Source organism: Phoxinus phoxinus (assembly GCF_949152265.1).
Source record: "Phoxinus phoxinus genome assembly, chromosome: 11".
Classification (NCBI taxonomy): domain Eukaryota; kingdom Metazoa; phylum Chordata; class Actinopteri; order Cypriniformes; family Leuciscidae; genus Phoxinus; species Phoxinus phoxinus.
Genome location: NC_136886.1, coordinates 30,378,650 through 30,399,583, shown reverse-complemented (window position 1 = coordinate 30,399,583; position 20,934 = coordinate 30,378,650). Strand labels below are relative to the sequence as shown.

General features: G+C 38.2%; 1 protein-coding gene across 1 annotated transcript in view; it reads left to right on the top strand.

The window, feature by feature from the left end:
* Positions 1 to 19,697, top strand: part of abcc4 (ATP binding cassette subfamily C member 4 (PEL blood group)) — a 40,210-nt gene extending 20,513 nt beyond the window's left edge. Inside the window, exons 12-30 of the mRNA XM_079628891.1 lie at positions 295 to 389; positions 734 to 820; positions 2,497 to 2,593; positions 2,671 to 2,880; positions 3,102 to 3,239; positions 3,340 to 3,377; positions 4,595 to 4,707; positions 4,799 to 4,945; positions 8,328 to 8,407; positions 12,185 to 12,335; positions 12,475 to 12,594; positions 12,677 to 12,787; positions 13,616 to 13,716; positions 14,065 to 14,256; positions 14,336 to 14,581; positions 15,256 to 15,428; positions 15,523 to 15,628; positions 16,356 to 16,490; positions 18,211 to 19,697. Coding sequence (XP_079485017.1) covers positions 295 to 389; positions 734 to 820; positions 2,497 to 2,593; positions 2,671 to 2,880; positions 3,102 to 3,239; positions 3,340 to 3,377; positions 4,595 to 4,707; positions 4,799 to 4,945; positions 8,328 to 8,407; positions 12,185 to 12,335; positions 12,475 to 12,594; positions 12,677 to 12,787; positions 13,616 to 13,716; positions 14,065 to 14,256; positions 14,336 to 14,581; positions 15,256 to 15,428; positions 15,523 to 15,628; positions 16,356 to 16,490; positions 18,211 to 18,300 — 2,430 coding nt within the window. The 3' untranslated portion in view covers positions 18,301 to 19,697. The remainder of the gene's footprint in view (positions 1 to 294; positions 390 to 733; positions 821 to 2,496; positions 2,594 to 2,670; positions 2,881 to 3,101; positions 3,240 to 3,339; positions 3,378 to 4,594; positions 4,708 to 4,798; positions 4,946 to 8,327; positions 8,408 to 12,184; positions 12,336 to 12,474; positions 12,595 to 12,676; positions 12,788 to 13,615; positions 13,717 to 14,064; positions 14,257 to 14,335; positions 14,582 to 15,255; positions 15,429 to 15,522; positions 15,629 to 16,355; positions 16,491 to 18,210) is intronic.
* Positions 19,698 to 20,934: the final 1,237 nt, after the last annotated feature.

Sequence of the window (20,934 nt, the reverse complement as noted above, 5' to 3'; positions counted from 1 at the left end):
TAATAGACCATTTTTTGTTGTTGTTGGTCTGTGTACACATGCAAATTGATGTATTTGGCTGTTGTGTTGTATTTTGCCTTTTTTAGTGTAATTTTCTATTTATGTATCGGGGTTATTTGTTAAGTGCGTTCAAAAAAAACATTATTGCCATCAAATAACACTAAATTGACTGCACTAGTTTTAGTATTTGTTGCTCACTCTTAAGCTATATACTGTAAACTTTAAATTGACATCTACCCCAGCATAAAGCTAAAGTTATTCTAAGCAAACTGTAGTTCTCTCTGTGTCGCATAGGACATGGAGCTGCTTCCTGATGGGGATTTGACCGTGATCGGAGACCGAGGAGCAACTCTCAGTGGAGGGCAGAAAGCTCGAGTCAACCTGGCCAGGTATCTCAACCTGTTAACTCAACCATTTTTCCTCTTCATTATTCAGTAATACAATTAAACACAAGCCCATTCCTAACCTTAACGAATACATTAGTGTGAGCAAAAAAAAGAAATAAAAGAAAAATATATAATGTATGTAATACATAATGTGCATTCTGAAGACTGCGTCTTGGACATACTGATTACTTAATGTAAACAATGACATTTTGTGAGGTAAGGTGTATAATATAGTGGGAGCCATTTCTATATAAAAAAACTGACATATATTTGCTAATGAGAAGTGTATATTTTGGAGCTGTTTCATTAGTTTTTTAAGCAGACCAGTTACTGTCTGTGGGTTTTAGGGCTGTGTATCAGGATGCTGACATTTACCTGTTGGATGATCCATTGAGTGCAGTGGATGCTGAAGTGGGCAGACACCTGTTTGAACAGTAAGTCTTTACTCTTCACGGATCCTGTCACATTTTTCTGTTGCTCTTCACTCTGTTCTTTTCCATACAATAAGAGCTTTTAGTGTTTAGGGGTGGTCAAACTCCAAGGGCCAAATAAACCATAAAAGCTTCATGAAAGTAGTTCATATGACACATCAAGACACTAGTGATGGGAAGTCCAATTCTTTTCCTTGAACTGGTTCTTTTGGACGGTTAGTTTCAATGAAAAGGCTCAAAAAAATTATTCACCTGTTCGTCTACGTAATCACGCAATGACATCACGTATACAATAATGATGTGAAAAGTGGATGTTATACATGCCTAAAGCATATAAAGTGAATAAATTAGTCTATAAAAAAAAATGTTCTGATAATTTACTCACCCCCATGTCATCCAAGATATCCATGTCTTTCTTTCTTCAATCAAAAATAAATTAAGGTGTAAGTTGCACAAATGCCCGTTGTGTACCATCTCCGAGATGTGCCACGCATTGCGTCATCACGTTGGAAAGCAGTGACAGAACTGTTGTAACCATTAACCGACTTTTGCCTCGAGAGAAAGCTGCTATCAGTGTACTTTAGTGCTCTGCCATGATGCTTTAAGCTTGATGTCGTCTAGTCACTGTTCATGGCCTATAGAGGATGCAACAGAAGAAGAAATCTTTTTTACGTCCATTTTACGTCCAAAGTCCATTTTACGCTCAGTTTTCAACAGTTAAAATGGCAAATGAATGCATACTCTGAGAGTGCCCCACAAGGTATAATTGATTATACTATCTAGATGCTCAAAATGGATCAGGTGAACTCCCGTTTTAATTGTACACGCAAGTTAAACGCAGTTCTAAACGAATGCACTGTAACGCACACACACATACAAACATTAGATCACGCATCACACGCACACAAACATTCAGTAGCGCAGAAAAGTATTGTCAACAGAACACTGTTCTTTGATTTATCAATAAAATGGCTTAGAAACTGAAAAGTTGTAGCATATATTTCTTAGTAACTAAAACCAAAAGCTTCACTTTTAGTGTAGAGACACTGCCAGGTATAACTAATTCACACGCAATCTCTCTCACTAATGCATTCCTATAAATGTTATCTTTATCTGTGTCTGATTTAGAAAGAGCAGAAATCTGTAAGAAATACAACAACCAAAGAACAAGACAAAAGAACTGATAAAAATAAGCTGTTATGTAGGAGCGCTGTGTCATGCCATTACTATGCACAAGAAAACCCGCGCTCAAGTCTAAGCTAGAGGTTCAGGCTTATTTGTTGATCCATTGCGTCATCAGCGACTCGTCTTTCATCACATAAACGGCGACTTTGAAAAATCGGAAGTTGTTCAACCCCTAGTGTACTGCTAATGATGTCTAAATGTTTCTTGAGCATTAAATCAGCATATTAGAAGGGTCATGTGACACTGAAGACTGAAACATGCTGAAAATTCAGCTTTGTCATCACAGAATAAATTATAATTTAATATATATTAATTTCACAGTATTGCTATTTTACCATATTTTAAATCAAATAAATTCAGCCATAAGAGACTTCTTTCAAACACATTAACAAATCTTACCAACCTCAAACTATTGAACCAAGAATATTGTAGTTTTCACTGTTATGTTAACATTTCTTTGAGGTGATTATTAAGAGCACTGACTGTCCTTGCAGTTGTATTTGTGGTATTCTGAAGGAGAAGCCCAGGATCTTGGTTACTCATCAGCTGCAGTTCCTGAAAGCTGCGGATCAGATCCTGGTTTTGAAGGAGGTGAGCCATTTCATTCAATTTGCATTCCACCATCTGTGAATAAATGTGCCAAAATGTATTCATTTGATCTCTCTCAGGGACACATGGTGGCAAGCGGCACATACTCTGAGCTTCAGCAGTCAGGAGTGGATTTCACCTCTCTGCTGAAGAAGGATGAGGAAGAGGAGGCTGGGACTGAAAAAGGAGAGGCTCCTCGCTCCCCCCGCATTCGGACCCTCTCCCAGAACTCCAGTCGTTCCCAAACTTCCTCTGTTCTCTCTGTTAAAGATGAATCCGATCAGCTGCCGGTAGGTGTGCTTTTGACTTCTGCTCCACCATCCGGCAGTATTGTGAGGAATAGTATAAAATTGTCATGATTCACTCGCTCTCTTGATCTTTCCCTGTACATTCACATTCACATATACAGATCAGATGGGTCAATAGCTTCATCTAATGGATTGGTGGGATTTTAATCACTGTCTGATCATGAACATAGACATTTTCAACTAAAATTGTTTGTAATATGTAGATGGAACATGTGCAAAACATGGTCGAGGAGACGCGCTCAGAGGGGACCATTGGTCTTCGCATGTATTGGAAATATTTTCGGGCTGGAGCAAACGCCGTCATGTTGATTTTTCTTGTGCTCCTCAACCTTCTGGCTCAGGTAAAAAGCAGAGTAGCGCTGCTGTGGTTCAGAGATCTACACTGAAAGACCTCTCGCTCGCACGCAGAGATTCATGCTAATGCTGTTTTCTGCTCCTTAGGTTTTTTATATCCTTCAGGACTGGTGGCTTTCATATTGGTGAGTGCTTTTCGCTGCTAAGCTACAATTTTTAAGCACATTAATGTACTGTAAAGCATTTTCTCAACAAAAAATGTTTTTTATACACACACATACACATACACATACACATACACATATACATATACATATACATATACATATACATATATATATGCTACAGTTTGGGTTAGAAAGATTTTAAAAACTAAATATATATTTGATACATTATATATACAGGGGCTCGACTCATGAACTTGAGCATTGACCAGTCCCTCCAGAAAAAGTTTTTTTGTGATTGTTGTGGGCAAAAATCCTTGATTATGCGGCACGTTTTCTTAAAAAATGCGATGGAATATGCGGGATATTTCTTTACGCCATTGTAGATACGCAATTACGTCACTTCATAACCTGCGCGGAAATCTGCAATTTATGCGGCGAAAGTGCGGCGTATTTGAAAAAATGCGCCCCCCGCATAAATATGCGGACTTTGGCTGATTTTGCATTGAATCATGCGATCGTATAATCGGGTTTTTCTGGAGGGACTGATTGACTACATTGTTTGTGTACACAAAGTTTACTAAAAAGAAAGGTTTTGTATGACTCACTTTATCAGTTAGTGTTTCCGGTGGCTGCCGCTGGAATTTTTTCAGTCAAAAGTAGTCGATCTCAGAATGCAATGTAACATTAGGAGAGTAAAGATGGAAAGCTTGTTTCCATATATATTGCCATGAGCTAAGTGTCTAAGTTATCATGGTTTTCATTGGAATTACAAGTTCATGATATTTCCTCATATGGAGTCAGTTCATTACGTTGCATTCGGAGATCGACTACTTTTGACTGACAAAATGCCAGCCACTGGAAACACTCGATTTTGATGCTATCATTGTAGTGCCCCTAGCACTCCCATTCAAAAGGCATTTTGACCGAAAGCGAAAATACGGTCAATCTTAAAAGTGACGTTTCCATTCTAATTATGCTTTTACACGAATGTTTGACTCGGGTAGATTAACAAAAAGAGCCTAGGTTGCAATTCGGCGAGAGTTACCCTTTAACCCCCACATCACAAGTTATGTGTAGATTTAAGTGATGATCAAAATGCCCCCAGACATGAATCACAGATCATTTGTTAAACAACCTAAAGTAGTGCTTTGCTTGATAGCTGGGTGTACAGAATGGATGTGGTGATGTTCTGGTTATTACTAGCTTCTGTAATGTCATTATTTTGTGATTGACAGGGCCACAGAGCAGGGGAAGCTGGACTCCACAAACGTCACTAACGGCACTTTAACCAACGGCACTAACACGCCTCAACCCCTCAACCTGGATTTCTATCTGGGCATCTATGCAGGTATGCTCATGATGAAAGTCAGCCAAAGTACAAATGTAGACATGTTTTATATGCCTCCAAATTGTGTATCTTTGCTTGTCTTCATCACCAGGCTTAACAGGAGCCACCATCATCTTCGGCTTCGTGCGTTTTCTGATTATGTTTAACTGTCTGGTGAGATCAGCGGAGACATTACACAGTCGTATGTTCAACAGCATCCTGAAAACCCCAGTCCGTTTCTTTGACATCAACCCTATTGGTGAGTTCAAAAATGAGAATGACTTAGTTATTATATTCCTGTCTGTTTATCAAGATAGTTTGAAACAGTGTTGACAGTGACCAACAGAGGGCAGCACATCCTGAGAAATGTCCTCCTTTTCTCTTTCTTGGTCTTACGAGCAATTTATCTATTCTGTGCTGTTCTTGGAAAACCTCTGCTGATGTGCATTTAAACAAACCAAATCCCTCATACACAGACTCCATATATTATCTGTCAATAATATAGGGCTCAGAAGAAATACTGTGGTTGAGTGGTACCCTGGTACTTTGATACTAGATGAGGATGTTCATTATTAATGGATGTTTGTAATAGTAAAGTGTTGGATTATATTTTTATACAAATAAAAACTGTTTCCATTCACTGCGTGTGATAGCGAGTTAATATAAACATGTTCATCTGTCAGTCTCAGTGTGTCATGCAGCTACACTCACCTGGAATCTCACCTGACCAGTATAGCTGTGTTTTATCCATTAGATATGTACTGCGTGTTCTTATACACACTACCGTTCAAAAGTTTGTTTTTGAAAGTCTCTTATGCTCAGCAACACTGTATATTTGTACAGTCTTCAGTGTCACATGATCCTTCAGAAATCATTCTAATATGATGATTTGCTGCTCAAGAAACATTTCTGATTATTATTATTATTAATGTTAAATGCATAAAACAACCATGTACTGCTTTGTTTTTGTGGAAACTTTTCTCAGACAAGTTCACATCTGTTGATTCTTTTAAAAAGCAGCTGAAGTCACTTTTATTTAGACAAGCTTTTAGTTGATTGGGCTTTTATGTTTTGTTTTTAGCTCTGATAGTTTTATCTTTGTTTTATTGTTATTTTATTGAAATTAGTGTTGTAAAGCACTTTGTAATTTCTATCTGTGATGGGGGCTATATAAATAGTTTACTTGCTTAAAAGAACAGCCTTTATTTAAAATAGAATTTAATGCATCCTTGCTGTATAAAAGTATATTTTAAAAAAAATGTGTTTTAATTAACTAACCCCAAACTTTGGAATGGTAGTTTATGACTTAAATTTAAAGTCAAAAGTAACGTCCAACACATTTTCATCATCCACAAAGTGAAAAGTTATTTATATTTCTATTCTATTCTATTTCTATTTTTACTTTATATAAATGTATATTCTCTGTATAGTAATTAAAAGGACTACACATGGTGTTTGGAATCCTCCACATATTTTGTGTTATTAATGTTAATGATTAATTGTTCATTTTAATGACATTTAATTATGAAAATTCCTGAAAATGTACATCCCAACTACTGAATGATACCAATTTTATAAATATAACATATTGTTAGCATTGTACTCCAGTAGTACCTTGTTATTACCACTATACCTCTTTATAAAATAATATAGTTACTATGGTACTTTGTGGTATGTCTGTAAGTGTCTATTGCTTATTGGGTTTTCTTTTGTACCCTGAAAATACCACGGTACATTTCCAAATGAAACATGTTACTGTAATTCCATGGTAAATGTAGCTATTTATTTGTTAGTGTGTATGTTTTCCTTTTGTAAGGATTGTGGCTATTGAATGTTATTGCACTTATTATGTGCACTGTCCAAAAATGTCTTTAATTTAGTGCTTCTGGGTACTGGGTGACATTCATCTAGAAGCAGTCACAGTCTTTGAGGTGCACTTTGTCTGTTTTAAAGAGATTTCCAGACTTCCTCAGTGGAGGAGGGAAGTGTAAAGCTGTGTCTTCGATGTTTACCATGGATTTCAGTGTTTACTCTGGAGTATTGTGTAAATGGCAGCGTTTGAGGCCTTTGCTCATGCACTGAGGAGGTACATTGGCTGTCTTGTGTGTGAAGTGTTTGGATTGAGGTGCACTGGCTGTTTTGCCTGCCCTGTTCCTCTTGCTCTTATCTATAGAAAATGATGCTCTGGATTGATAAATCATAAAGCATTATTAGGACAATCTGAGCTGTAGCCTTTTATAAGCCTCTGATGGTTTTTATTGCATCTTATTTAACATTCCACCTATACAGTAATTAATGAAATTATTTGGAGATACCATCAAAATTTGCTCTGTTGGAACAACTATCATTATGAAGACATTCCATAGGCTTAATGATTTATGCTTTATACGAAATACAGTAAAAACAGAAATATTATTACAATTTAAAATAAATGGTTTCTATTTTAATATATTAAAAATGTAATTTATTCCTGTGATGGTAAAGCTGAATTTTCAGCATCATTACTCCAGTCTTCAGTGTCACATGATCCTTCAGAAATCACTCTAATATGTTGATTTTATGGTCAAGAAACGTTGGATAAATTATCAATGTACGAATGCATCAGCGTATTAGAATGACAGTTGTGCTAGATAACGGTGGTATCCTGATATGACCAGTATAGTGTAGTTTCTTCTCACCTTCTAAAGAGCAAACGGCAGACCTGGGTTCTGTCATCGTGGTCTCCTTATCGGGGTGTTACTGTTGATAACATGGGCAAAAGAGCATTTACAAGTCTCCAAAGTCTAATAGATAGTTTTTATGACTGCTGAAGAGTCAGTTGGAGCCCTTTTCCGTGATCCTGTTATCGGCAGCGCACACACGAGGCGCAATTACTGCGAGATGCACTCATAGAAATCACATTTAGAAAAAGTTTATGGTTGGAATAAGCTTGTGTTGTGGATTAATTGCCACAACTACTGTATCCTGTGTCTCTACGTTCTAGCCTTTATCGTTTATAATCTATGGTCTCTAGTAATAAAGAATGGTTAGCACTAGTGGGTGTTTATGTCTGTCAGTTCTTTGGAACTTGTAATCTCAGCATAATTAGCTGTAAACATTTCTGACAAATGACAAATAGATATCCAGCATGGTGCCATTGTTGATCGAGCTCTCCTTTGTTTGCATTATTTGTGTTTAATCTGTCATTTATTATCCTTCCAGTGATTCAGATCCTTGGTTAAAGGCCTTTTATGGCCAGTATTATCACAACCAGTTAGATAAGTAAAGGGCATTATGGGATTGTTATTGATAAAATAATGCAACAGAAAAGTCTGCCCAGTATGTCACTGTCAGCATTTCTTTTTTTTCTTTTTTTTATTAGTGGTGCTTTCATTACTATTACTGGTTCAATGACAAAAGAGTGTCATGACTTCGATTTGACAAAGCTTATTCAAATATTAACAAGCAATAAAGCAGTTTTGTTAACTTTCTAAGAAATAACAATAGAAGATTATGCTTAGAAGATTTTATATTCAAGAAATTAATTGTATTAATGATGGGGTTTTTTTCTTGATATCCTTCATCATGCGGTCCTGTCTAGCTCATTAGATGTTCTGGAAGCAGTTGTGTTTGCTAAATGTTTTTTCTCTTTTCATTTTCAGGAAGAATCCTCAACCGGTTCTCCAAAGACATTGGCTACCTTGATTCCTTACTTCCCTGGACATTTGTGGATTTTATCCAGGTTAGTTTTGCTTAGAAGTATTTCCTAGTAAAGCAAGTTTCGTGGTTGAGTGTCTGTTAAACGCTGTATAATTTGCACACTGGTAACGTGGCTATATTAGAGCACCCATCACTTGTGGCCATACGCATTATTATTCGCTCTGGTAAACCAAGTGTTGTAGTCTAACAACATATTGTGGCTTTTCCCCTGGCAAATGACAATGTGGTCAATGCGTGGGTGACAGGCGTCACTTTATGTGCTCAGAGCGCTATTGTCTGAAGCTTGACAGACTCAGTGGAAGTACAATAGTCTTTCTTTTAAGGAGCTTTTCATTGTGTGGGGCAGCAGAATCTTTCTTGTTCTCTCTCAGGATGAGAAAACTCTGCAGTCACTTAGCCTTTCCCACAGTCCTCTCTCACTGTTGGTTCCCTTTAGTGTGGTAGCAAAGTCAGCATGCATTGTTGAATACTTCCTAAAGAATAGCATACCACTATCCTGCTTGTACTATTTCTCCAGTGTTGGTGCCTTCAAGTCGGAATGATACATACTTACAAGAGACCAGTGTCATAATCAGCTGTGGGGAGACTTTGACTTTGAGATCGATGTAGTTTAAGGAATCGTGAAGGAAGTTAAAGGAGAACTCCGGTCAATTTTAACATTGAGCTCAATTTTTAGTAAATTTGGAGTGCTGTCAATACAGAGAACAACGACAAAAATCGGTGTTGCCTACACTGTGTTATCCTATTTTTAAAATTTGCACCCTATTGACTTGAATGGGGCAAGTTTTAAACCTGCTTTTATCCTCTTAACATATTTGATGTGTCATTACAAGTGCCCAGCCATGTTAAGTGATTCCTTAAGAGTGAACACGAGTGAATCTGACTGCAGTAGATGTGAAAAATATGAATAAAAATGATGTTATATCAGCCAGCGCAAATACCTGTATTTAGTTCCTGTTTTCGGTGGAAGTCCAAAGTAGTCGATTGTCGAGTTCACGCGCGTGATCATAGTAACTAAACCTATGCGCGTGAACTCGACAATCGACTACTTTGGACTTCCACCGAAAACAGGAACTAAATACAGGTATGTGCGCTGGCTGATATAACATCATTTTTATTAATATCTTTCACATCTCCTGCAGTCAGATTCACTCGTGTTCACTCTTAAGGAATCACTCAACATGGCTGGGCACTTGTAATGACACATCAAATATGTTAAGAGGATAAAAGCAGGTTTAAAACTTGCCCCATTCAAGTCAATAGGGTGCAAATTTTAAAAATAGGATAACACAGTGTAGGCAACACCGATTTTTGTCGTTGTTCTCTGTATTGACAGCACTCCAAATTTACTAAAAATTGAGCTCAATGTTAAAATTGACCGGAGTTCTCCTTTAATATCTTGTTCTAGTGCCAATACACTTTTTGTGTTCCTCTGTTTAGTGAAAGTGAAGATGAAAGAAACTTTGCCCGATGCATTCATTTTATTTGTAGCAAAATCACTTTTTAAAGTTTGCCAATTTTGAACCCAATTTTTATTACAGTGTCGGTAGTATGTACATGAACAGTGTTTACTCTTTCTCTGTGTTACCTGGGCCTTGAAATTCCTGTTTATTTGTCTTTAGAAGTCTGTTGGATGTTGCGAAACGTGTTATTCGGCCGACTTTTGTCAGCTCCAGGGCTTCTATGAAAACTATTGATAGTACTTCTGTGTTTTTGTATCCCTATTCATAGACAGCCGGATCGACTGAGGGTTATTAACAAAACAGTTGGACTTGCAAGAGTAGGTTTTACAACTATATCGCAGTTTTCAACATTGTAAACCGCATTATGGTAAAAATGGAACACTATGGCAACAGCTTTTTTCCCTGTACGCGACAGCGCTTTACTTCGGCGGCGTTGAGCAAAACTGACAGAACGGCAGTGTCTTTCTGTTATTTTTTCCCCTGTGTTTTGCCTAAAACAGTGTTCGTTGTCATCCAGTTTTAAATGTTGACTACAAACATGGAGGTTTTTTTTTTTTTTTCCACAGAGTTCTCTTCATGTTTACGAATTCACATGTCTGGAATTCACTTCCTACAACGCACTGGATCCTTCACTGGAAACCGAAAATAACTCACTCCCACTAAATGTTTACTCTTTGAATTCTTGCACCCGGTAACACTCGTCGACACCATTATGACTAAAAGTTTGCTAAGGTTTCCTACTGAAGCAAGGCATTTTTTGACTGGTCAGGTGCATCCATTGCAGATTATGGCAGGAATGGCCTTGGATGGCAACATGCTCAGTGCATTATGGGTGTTGAAGTTTTCTTACCTGTTTGCCAAAAGGGACGACAACAGCCCCGGTTCTCTGTTTTCTGTAGTCGGGTAGCACTGATTTACCTTTTTTTTGCCTTTCTACTGCATAGGCAGCCAAGTTTCATTGAAAGCCCATTTATTACCCCTGCAAACACACATCACGTCACATTGTAATTACAGCTTCTGAATTGTAAATAGGAAATTCCCAGAAGTATTGCAGCAAATATATACTGTGTGCAGGATTATGCCGGATGTGCAATATACACCAGTGGTTCTCATCTTTTTGACTCGGTGTTAAAAAAGCAACATTTTCAGTAAAAAGTTGAGAAAAACGAGTTTTTGTTAAAGACTACATCCAGATCGGATTCAGAACGATGATCAAAAAATGGATGGAGTTGATCGAGTCCATCAACACCCCCAAAGCTTCACTGTCCCATAGCTCGTCCTGTGTCGACATTTCATTTTATGTTGATGATCACGTTATTTTACCTATGCCTCTGCTTGGATATGCTATCGCTTGTTCCTGCATCTTCTTCAACTGTGTTTTGATCTGGAGATCTACTCTTTCAGAAGATGTGTAATAGCGCCCCCTACCGTATAACAGTGAAAACACGGAAAGCCGGAAAATTCAGTCAATGGCAGGGAAAGAGTTAAACTACCTCACATATCCAGTTTTTCCAAGGCCATGAGAATCGGTGTGGTGGTTCTATAAAAAAAATAAAAAAAATTGAGGAGGTTAATTCAAATTACTTTTAGCTTCTTATTTTAAGGACAACTTAGAAGTTTTCGGCGTGCTGAGGCCCTCTAGTGGGCCCCAGCCCTGTATTGAGAACCACTAGTATACTTGTATAGACACCCCCACTGGATGCCACTTACTAAATTAAACATGCAACATGATGAGGGCATGCGACAGCAGCAATGTATACTACTTTTTGGAATTGTTGTAACTACATAATTTATACTGAAGTAATAGGCATACATTGTATAGTGCACAGTATTCTCATATTCCATTCTGAACATGACAACGCTGGCATTTCGACCAAGGCGGTTTCTTTAAACAGTTTTAAAGAGGGAGATCTCACTCTGACGTTATTGTGGATCTTCTATGTGGCGAGTCCCAAAATCACGAGCACAGTAATGCTTTTGTCAGTTTGTGTTCTGCCATAGTCTGTGGTCGTTCCCACACTAACCTTAAGTTGCAGGGATTCTGGGTAATTTGAGTGAGATCTCACTCGGAAAGCGTCGAGTCATGCTGTCATGGCAGCCTCGCTGTTTTTCTTCCGTGTTCTTTGATAATTGTTTGTGGTCAAAAGTAGCAGCCAAAACCACAAAGTGCTTTTAATGAGCCAGCAGTCGACCGGCGTGACGCAGTGTTTCTACAGCGCTCTTCCCATTTGGAACACTTTATACTTTGTTTTACTGTATTTATTATAAATTAAATGTATTTGTTTATGTTTTTATTATGTATATCTCTGCCTTTTTCTTGCTCTTATGCGCAACAGGTGTTTCTTCAAATCATCGGAGTCGTTGCTGTGGCTTCTTCCATCATCCCTTGGATTCTGATTCCTGTGCTGCCTCTATTAATATTCTTCCTGTTTCTACGCCGCTACTTCCTGCGGACATCTCGAGACGTCAAGCGCATTGAATCCATTAGTAAGCATCTTCAAATGTCTTCTGTCAAATCTGAGAATAATATAGTCTTTGGTGATGTTTCTCCAGAGCTTCTTTGTCGTGTGTCCTGTACGTTTAGTCGGTCTGATGTTGATGACCGTGTGTATTTGCGTTCCTACAGCTCGAAGTCCTGTATTCTCCCATCTGTCTTCCTCACTGCAAGGCCTCTGGACCATTCGTGCCTTTAAAGCTGAGGAAAGGTTTCAGCAATCGTTTGATGCCCATCAAGACCTGCACACCGGTTAGTAAAGGAGTCGGTCACTTACAGGACTAGTTCTTACCTTGTAAATGTGTTGTTTAAAATGTTATGTGTACTCCTACAGAGGCCTGGTTCTTGTTCTTGGCCACTTCACGCTGGTTTGCAGTGCGGTTGGATGGAATGTGTTCTCTGTTTGTGACCATCACAGCCTTTGGATGTCTTCTTCTTAAAGACAGTGAGAAATCCAGATCAAAGCATACACACTACACACCAAAACACAATCCTCGGCGTTCATGGTGAATCTTGAGTAATGGGACAACACTAGCTGCAGCACAACTAGGGGGAGAAATATTATAAATATCATGCATTTCATAAATATATAATGGTATTGACAAAAAGTAGCTGTTTAATTTCAGAAATCTTTCAGATTTCACACTTAAATACTGATTGTTTATATAGAAAGTATATTTGTTTCCACAAAACTATTAAGCAGCAAAACTGTTTTCATTGTTGTTAATAATAAAAAATGTTTCTTGAGCATCAAATCAGCATAATAGAATGATTTCTGAAGGATAATGTGACTGAAGACTGGAGTAATGATGCTGAAAATTTAGCTTTGCATCACAGGAATAAAATGTTAATGTGTATTAGCAGAAAACTGAAATATTATTACAATTTTAAATAACTGTTTTTACTGTATTTATCTAATAAATGCAGTCTTTGGGAGCATAAGTCCCCAGCTTTTTGTGATATATGTTTATACGTTTATAAAATTACTTTATTCTATAATAAAGTAGTGAAAATGTAAAAATGTTACGTGGGACGTCCCGTGTCTCAAGAATTAATGGTCTTTGATGCTCATATACACTCAAATCAGCAACTTTCATTGAAGAAAAATTTCTGGACGTTTTAAATCACTGTCAGTGGAACCATCTTTTTTTCTAGGATTAATGTCAACTGTTTCAAACTTCGAACCGTTTACATGGTACCCAACTGTACCAGCTGAATGTCTTTTTTGAGACCAGTTTGTGAATGAAGTGTTGATCATGTCTGATTCTCACAGGTATGAGGCCGGGAGATGTGGGATTGGCCTTGTCTTATGCAGTCACCCTTATGGGAATGTTCCAGTGGGGCGTTAGACAAAGTGCCGAGGTGGAGAACATGGTAAGAACCTTGAAATATTTGAATTTACTGAAATATCCATTTCATGAAACTGCATCAAACTTTTGAACAGTAGTATGTAGTCTTTAGATATGCTCACCAAGCCATTTATTTGATCAAATCTGTAAAATATTACTACAATTCAAAATTACTATTAATACATTTAAAATGTAATGTATTCCTGTGATGCAAAGCTGAATTTTCAAATATTTTGTCAAATATTGTGGACAATGAGGGGTTTTAACGTCATAAAGGTTGAGATCCACTGACGTAAACTTCTCGTTGTGTGTGTGTGTGTGTGTGTGTGTGCATATTTACATAAAATGATTTGCTTTCTGAATGTCCTTCTAGATGACGTCAGTGGAGAGAGTGTTAGAGTACACAGACCTAGAAAGTGAAGCACCTTGGGAAACCCAAAAACGCCCCCCTCCCGAGTGGCCACATCGGGGCCTGATAACCTTCGACAAGGTCAACTTCTCTTACAGTTCTGATGGACCCGTCATCCTCAAAAACATCTCCGCCATGTTCAGACCTAGAGAGAAGGTGAGTCCAGCACCAGCTCCAGATCATCATGAGTCTGTCAGGACGTTTGCACTGATGTTTTCTGCTCTGCATTGATCAGGTTGGAATCGTTGGACGGACCGGTGCAGGGAAAAGTTCCCTGATTTCAGCACTGTTCCGTCTGATGGAGCCAGATGGTAAAATCATCGTGGACGGTGTGTTGATCTCAGAGATCGGCCTGCACGACCTCCGTCAGAAGATGTCAATCATCCCGCAGGATCCCGTACTGTTCACAGGAACCATGAGGAAGAACCTAGACCCCTTCGGCCAGCACTCAGACCAGGACTTGTGGAACTCTCTGGAAGAGGTGAACATGCACACAATCACCGTCATAGAGAGCTGCAGTGATGACATATTTTTTGTAGGCCAAAAATCTAAACCGAGTAAACATTTGGTGCTTCAAGTAAGAGTTTAAGTCAAAGGGGTTTGGCAGACCAAACATTTTTGAATTGACTTACATCATTCGCTGTTTCAGTCTGTATGTTTTAAAGAAGCACAAAAAATGCAGGCACTGTGTTGTGGCCAGATTTGTTCCTTTAGATTAGATTAGATTAGATTAGCCTTTATTGTCTCCTGACGGAGAAATTCATCTTGGGCATTCAAGATATCAGATGCAACACAAAATACATAACACATAACATGATTTACCTACAAATAAGATACCATAATTTACGACGACACACCACATTCCCCCCCCACCCCCCACCCCATCCCATATTCCTAGCACTTTCTATTATGCTTTAGTCAGTAGCCTCTTTATCTCATTGCATCTAACCCACACCCCCTATTTGTTGTTATTCAATATTTTTATAGAGAGTGGTACAAATGAGTGGTTACGTTTTAATTTCACCACAAATGTGACATTTATATAGAGCCATTTTCCAGTGTGACCTTTTACCCCAGTAGATTTACATTACGATTATAGATGTAATGCAGTTAATAAGTGATCTCTGACTTATGGCATATGCGGTCTGCTCAAAGGTCCAGCTGAAGGCTGCTGTGGAGGAGTTGCCTAGTAAGCTCGAGACAGAACTGGCGGAGTCCGGATCAAACTTCAGCGTGGGCCAACGACAACTCGTCTGTCTAGCTAGAGCCATTCTGAGGAAGAACCGTATTCTCATCATTGATGAGGCCACTGCAAATGTGGACCCTCGGTGAGTCCTTTACCTGGTTACCTGAGGTCCTTTTATAAACCAATAAAGCCACTCTGAGAGCTGTAGCTTTAAATGCATGTTATGTGCTCTACAGGACAGACGAGCTGATCCAGAAAACCATCCGGGAAAAGTTCAAGGAATGCACAGTCCTCACCATCGCACACAGACTCAACACTATCATAGACAGTGACCGCATCCTGGTGAGTGCAGAGATGGAGAGCTCTTTATCACAATGCATTCAATCCATTAAGACCTAGAAGAGGTGCATAAAAATGCATAGTTTTTAGTACAGAAGCCAAACATTGCAAATGAGCCAAGACTATTAAAAAAAACTGATTTTGAATGCATTATAAGGGTTAAAGAAATAGTGAAAATAATGAAAATTAATGAAAAAGAATTTCTCACCCTCATATCTTTCTAAACCTGCATAGTTCTTCCTTGAAATTCATGTTTTCTTCCTGCCCCCCTGCCCTGCCTCTTCCTGTTTATTGGGACCTATATAAACTGGAGCCAATAAGTGAAAAAAAAGACAAAGGCACCATGAGAATAGCATTAAATACCTCGAATACCGTATTTTTTATGTATGCTGGATATTATATAAACAGTTTTAAGTCTTGCACGCATTAAATGCACATATCACAATAGCATTTTCTTCGTTTTGAGTTGGACATGGTCAAAGTAGTCACTTGAGTCAATAGACTAACTCATGACTTATCTTTGAGTTCTTTTTTCTTTGATTCATTAAAAAGAACCAGATCATAAGAGTCTTTCATTCATGAATCGAACTACAGTTACGTGATCCTTAATGTAACAAATCATTTGGTTCCAGTATTTATGTATTTATTTTTAAATAGAACCAGATTTGGAAAAGTACCACTTCTCAATCCTAAAATGGAGGCATAAAAATAATGTTTATTTTTCTCTCAGGTTCTGGATGCAGGTCGGATCCACGAGTATGACGCCCCTCACGTTCTCCTACAGAACCAGAACGGGATCTTGTACAAGATGGTGCAGCAGACTGGAAAGGCGGAGGCATCCTCGCTCCTCCAGACCGCCAAACAGGTGAGCAGATCACCGGACGTCCACAGCAGCGCGTCAGTTTAATACCGATGTGAAGTCGCCCTGTCCCATCGCCAAATATGCGCCACATGTACCTGTGCCAGAAACCCACAATACACCGTGTTTCAAAGAACCCAGGCCTTTGTGCTGTCAGTCAGTATTAGTTTCCCCCTCCTCAGCGGCATGTTGTTCTCCCTTCGGATCGGGTTCCTCTCCACCTCGTTCAGCCGGTGAGCTCATTCTCTGTGCCGGCCCCTCTGGAGCTGACCGCCGGGGCTTTCAAGCACACATCTACCTGATATTAGACCACTCCGCCTTTGTGCGCTCTGAATGCCGGCTCAATTGAGAGTATATCTGATAGTGTGGCCAACTGTTTGTCGGCCATGCTTTGTGTTGTTGGGACTTTTCTCGGTGTATCTGCGGGGGGTGTGGGTCGGAACACCAGGTGCTTTTTCTTCTTTTTGTCTTTACGCTCATTGTTAGCCATGGGTGCTTTTAAATACAATGAGAGGTTTTGATTACTGCATAATAATGATATTAAATAAGGGGGGATTTTTACTTCCATTCAGCCTCCTGTGTTCCGTCCCCTGTGTTTAGGAAAGCATTGTCAGGGAAGGTTTGGGAAAAGAGTGACGCCTTTCATCCCTTTCCAGGTCTCATTAAAAGGTCATATACACAGTGCTGGGTTAGATTACTTACAAATTGTAGTGCGTTGCAGATTGAAAATGGTATGATGAAAATTGTAGTTAGAAACGTAATCGGGTACATTATACATTTTAGGTAATGTATTCTGACTACTTTTAGATTATTTTGGACTAGTGCTGTCAAATCGATTTAATCACATCTAACGAAAGTTTTTGTTTACGTAATATATGTATGTAATATATGTAAAGTTGCAGGTATGTATGTGTATGTATTATACATAATACATTCTATATATATATATATATATATATATATATATACATACATATACACACATATATTATGTAAACAAAACTTTTTATGTTAGATGCAATTAATCCATTTGACATCTCTTCTTTTTACCCAACTCGTATATCAAATTGATTTAAATAGGAACATTTTTTGATACCATATTGATATAAAATGTAAAGAGAAAGAAAATATATTCCACAATATTACATTTCTATAGTTTGTGAAGTGCAGGGGGAACTGCAGGGGGTTAGTGAGCTAATAATTAAATCATAAAAATGTCAAATTTAAAGTAAATAAATAAAAACAAATCAACACATATTAAAAAATATTAAATATTTTATTTGTTCACCTGCATGTGACCATGAATCGACATCAGAGAACCGTGAATATGCGGATGTGTTAAATTATTTACTTTAATATATTAGGTGAAAAGTGGTGCGACTGACAATTTTTTAGGAATAACAGCATTACATGTTAATATGCCATGATTTTGTGCATTTTAATGTGGTAGAAAGAGAAAAGCCTTCCAAAGACATAGTGAGTAATTTAACCATGCATTGCTGGGTAATAACTCGAATAATAATTATTCATCAGGGTTTGATTTCATCAGGGAAATGATTTCTGTAAATTCAGTGTTCAAGTGCTGTTGCCTCTCTGTACTAGTGGCTTGTGTGTGCAGTTCAACTAACCGAGAAGACTTTACCAACATTTATAAGTGATTGCTGTTACTGCCCAGCACTGCATATACGTCACACTAACCGTGTTTTGTCTCTCTTTTGGTTTACAGGCCTACATGAACCGCAGTCCGGCCCACCAGCTCAACGGTTTCGCCACCACTGGAGATGGCAGCTTGGTTATCTTCGAGACTGCCCTATAACAGCCTGGAGAGTGGATGATGTACACAGGACACAGCTATCCCAGCATCCTCAGTTTCTGAGGAAGGCAACAGCCACAAGTTCTGCCTCCCTCGCCCAAGACACCAGGCTGAGCGGAGCAGGAGACGCGTACACACGCCAACATCTCCAGAGAGGACAGGCTGCAGTCACACGAGAGAACTCCACACCAGCGCTCTGATTTCTCCAGTATGACAGCACTAGGTTGTAAACTGTATATTATGATTATGAATATGTGCCTTAATGTGTAAGTATAGTACAGGACTGCTATGGGCCAAAGAGATTTTTTGCCTTTGCTCGAATGAAACACTATGCTATGATCTTGACTAATTTAATTGCCTTTATACTCCATGATCCTTAAAAAGCTGCTGCTTCTGACAACTCGATAAGGCCTTCTGAACATTTAGACATCTCTGTACTGAGAGGGCCAGCTTAAAAACAGCATCTATTTTTTTTATTATTATTATTATGACACTCCATTTGCCTTAATCAAAAACAATAAACACTTTGTAGAGACAGCTTAGCGATAAACATATTTGCTGGAAAACAATCTTTCTGAAAATGTTTTTTTATTTTTTATATAGAATATAAAGACGGTTCTTGTGCAATACGAAAAAGACTGAACTGTTAAGTTTTTGGTTTATATACCCTTTAAATGTAATGCTGTCCCTGATTCTTTTGAACTTTTAAAAACAATTTTATTTTTATACTTTTTTTTGTGTGTGAATTTGGAACTGTGAGAATGAAAGGGATGTTGAGTGACTGCGATGCACAAACACAAGTGTAATTTAATGGCAGTTATTCCTTTGCTGCTGTTTTTTTTTTCTTAAGTTTTGTCATTTTATGCTTTCATTTGTGTTTTCTTTCATTGAGAGGTAACGAGAGAGAAAGTTGCAGTACCAGCCAAAAAGATTTTTGTGGAATCCAGTTTAGCCCAAAGCTTTATTTAAATGAAGCCACTGATTTCAGTGTTTAACTTCTTGGTTATTTTCACCAGAATTAAGTTAAATGTTTGTTGTCAAATAGCATCTGGGACTGTATTCCGTTTAAACTGACAACATGGTTTCTGCTGGTTAAAGAAATCAGTGTTTGCTGTTCAAAAGTTGCAGTTATGTTCAAATTTGTGTTTGAAATTGTCTCATCAGATTCTTGTATTGGGATTAAACCACTTGGTATCACACAAAACATGTTTTGGTATTCATTCTGCTATAATTTTCTTAAATTGGTGTTTGTGTTTTGATTGCGATTTTTTTTATTTTATTTTGTTTAATAGTTAGCAGGAGCTAACAGGGATCATGCTAACCAGCCAAAAACAGGCAGCTTGAGTTGCGCTGGTAGTATTTATGGGAATGTATGTACAGATCAGGGGCAGTGCTGGGTGGATTACAGAATCTAGTCTATTACTGAATACAAATTAGGCTACATGATAAAAATTGTAGTTAATAATATAAGATTCATCTATTAAATTACACATTTTAAGTAATATAATCGCCCCTGTAAAAAGTGATCAGTTGACTTAAAGGGCACCTATTATCCCCTTTTCACAAGATGTAAAATACGTTTCTGATGTCCCCAGAGTGTGTATGTGAAGTGTTAGCTCAAAATACCCCACAGATCATTTTTTACAGCATGTTTAAATTGTCATTTTGGGGGGGCTGAGAAAAACGCACCGTTTTAGTGTGTCTCTTTTAACGGTTCCGCGCACAGGGGGCGGAGCCTAACCAGCTCGCACTCACAGAAAGATGACAAAACAGAAACTCACAGAACGGTGTTCGAGTCGGACAATAATGCCCACAGAGCTAGAGAATAACGTTATGCTGAATAGAGATAGAACAGGTATGTTTATTTTAATTACGTTTATAACTTATATGTCATCTGCTCCAGCTCTAGTATTAATTCAAGCCTGCTGTAGTTAGACCCCGTCTGAATGATGACCAAAATATACTGAGTTCAATTAAAGGTGGGGTATGTAATTCTCTTTTTTGGCCATTTTTTCAAAATCACTTAAAATCCTATTCCTAACCCACTTACAGCCACTGAGTTAGAAGCACTGAAATAAAAATTAAGCAATTTAATCATCTGTGGAGCAGGCAGGACTCAAAAAACACCAGCCAATCATTTCCAAGACCACCTAGAATCATTGGACAGTAAGTGTGTCAATCAATCGGTCGTACCATTGATTGGTCCATGTTCTTTGAATGGGTGGAGTCAAAGGAAAGAAGGTAGGACCATTTGAGTTGTGTATTTTCAAAATCTACCGGCCGTTTTGCAAATCACATACCCCACCTTTAAGTTTATTGTACATCACACAAAAGATGAAGCGTTAGTTTTACTGCAGAAAATCACTGTAAGAATAAACACAGTATAAGAAGTGCGCATTAACTCTTATGCATAAACTCTCTCTCTCCCTTTCATTATCATGGAACATAACGTTACACAGCGAAGTAAACAAAACAACTAACAGTAAACAAATACAACTAACAGTAAACAACTAACAGTAAACAAATACATACACACCTTTTCAGTGGGTGCTTTATAAACTGTATATCTGTAAAACGACTCAATGAGCTTGAGCTGTCATAAAGTGCTCGCTCTCACTTTCATTTCTGCCAGTAACG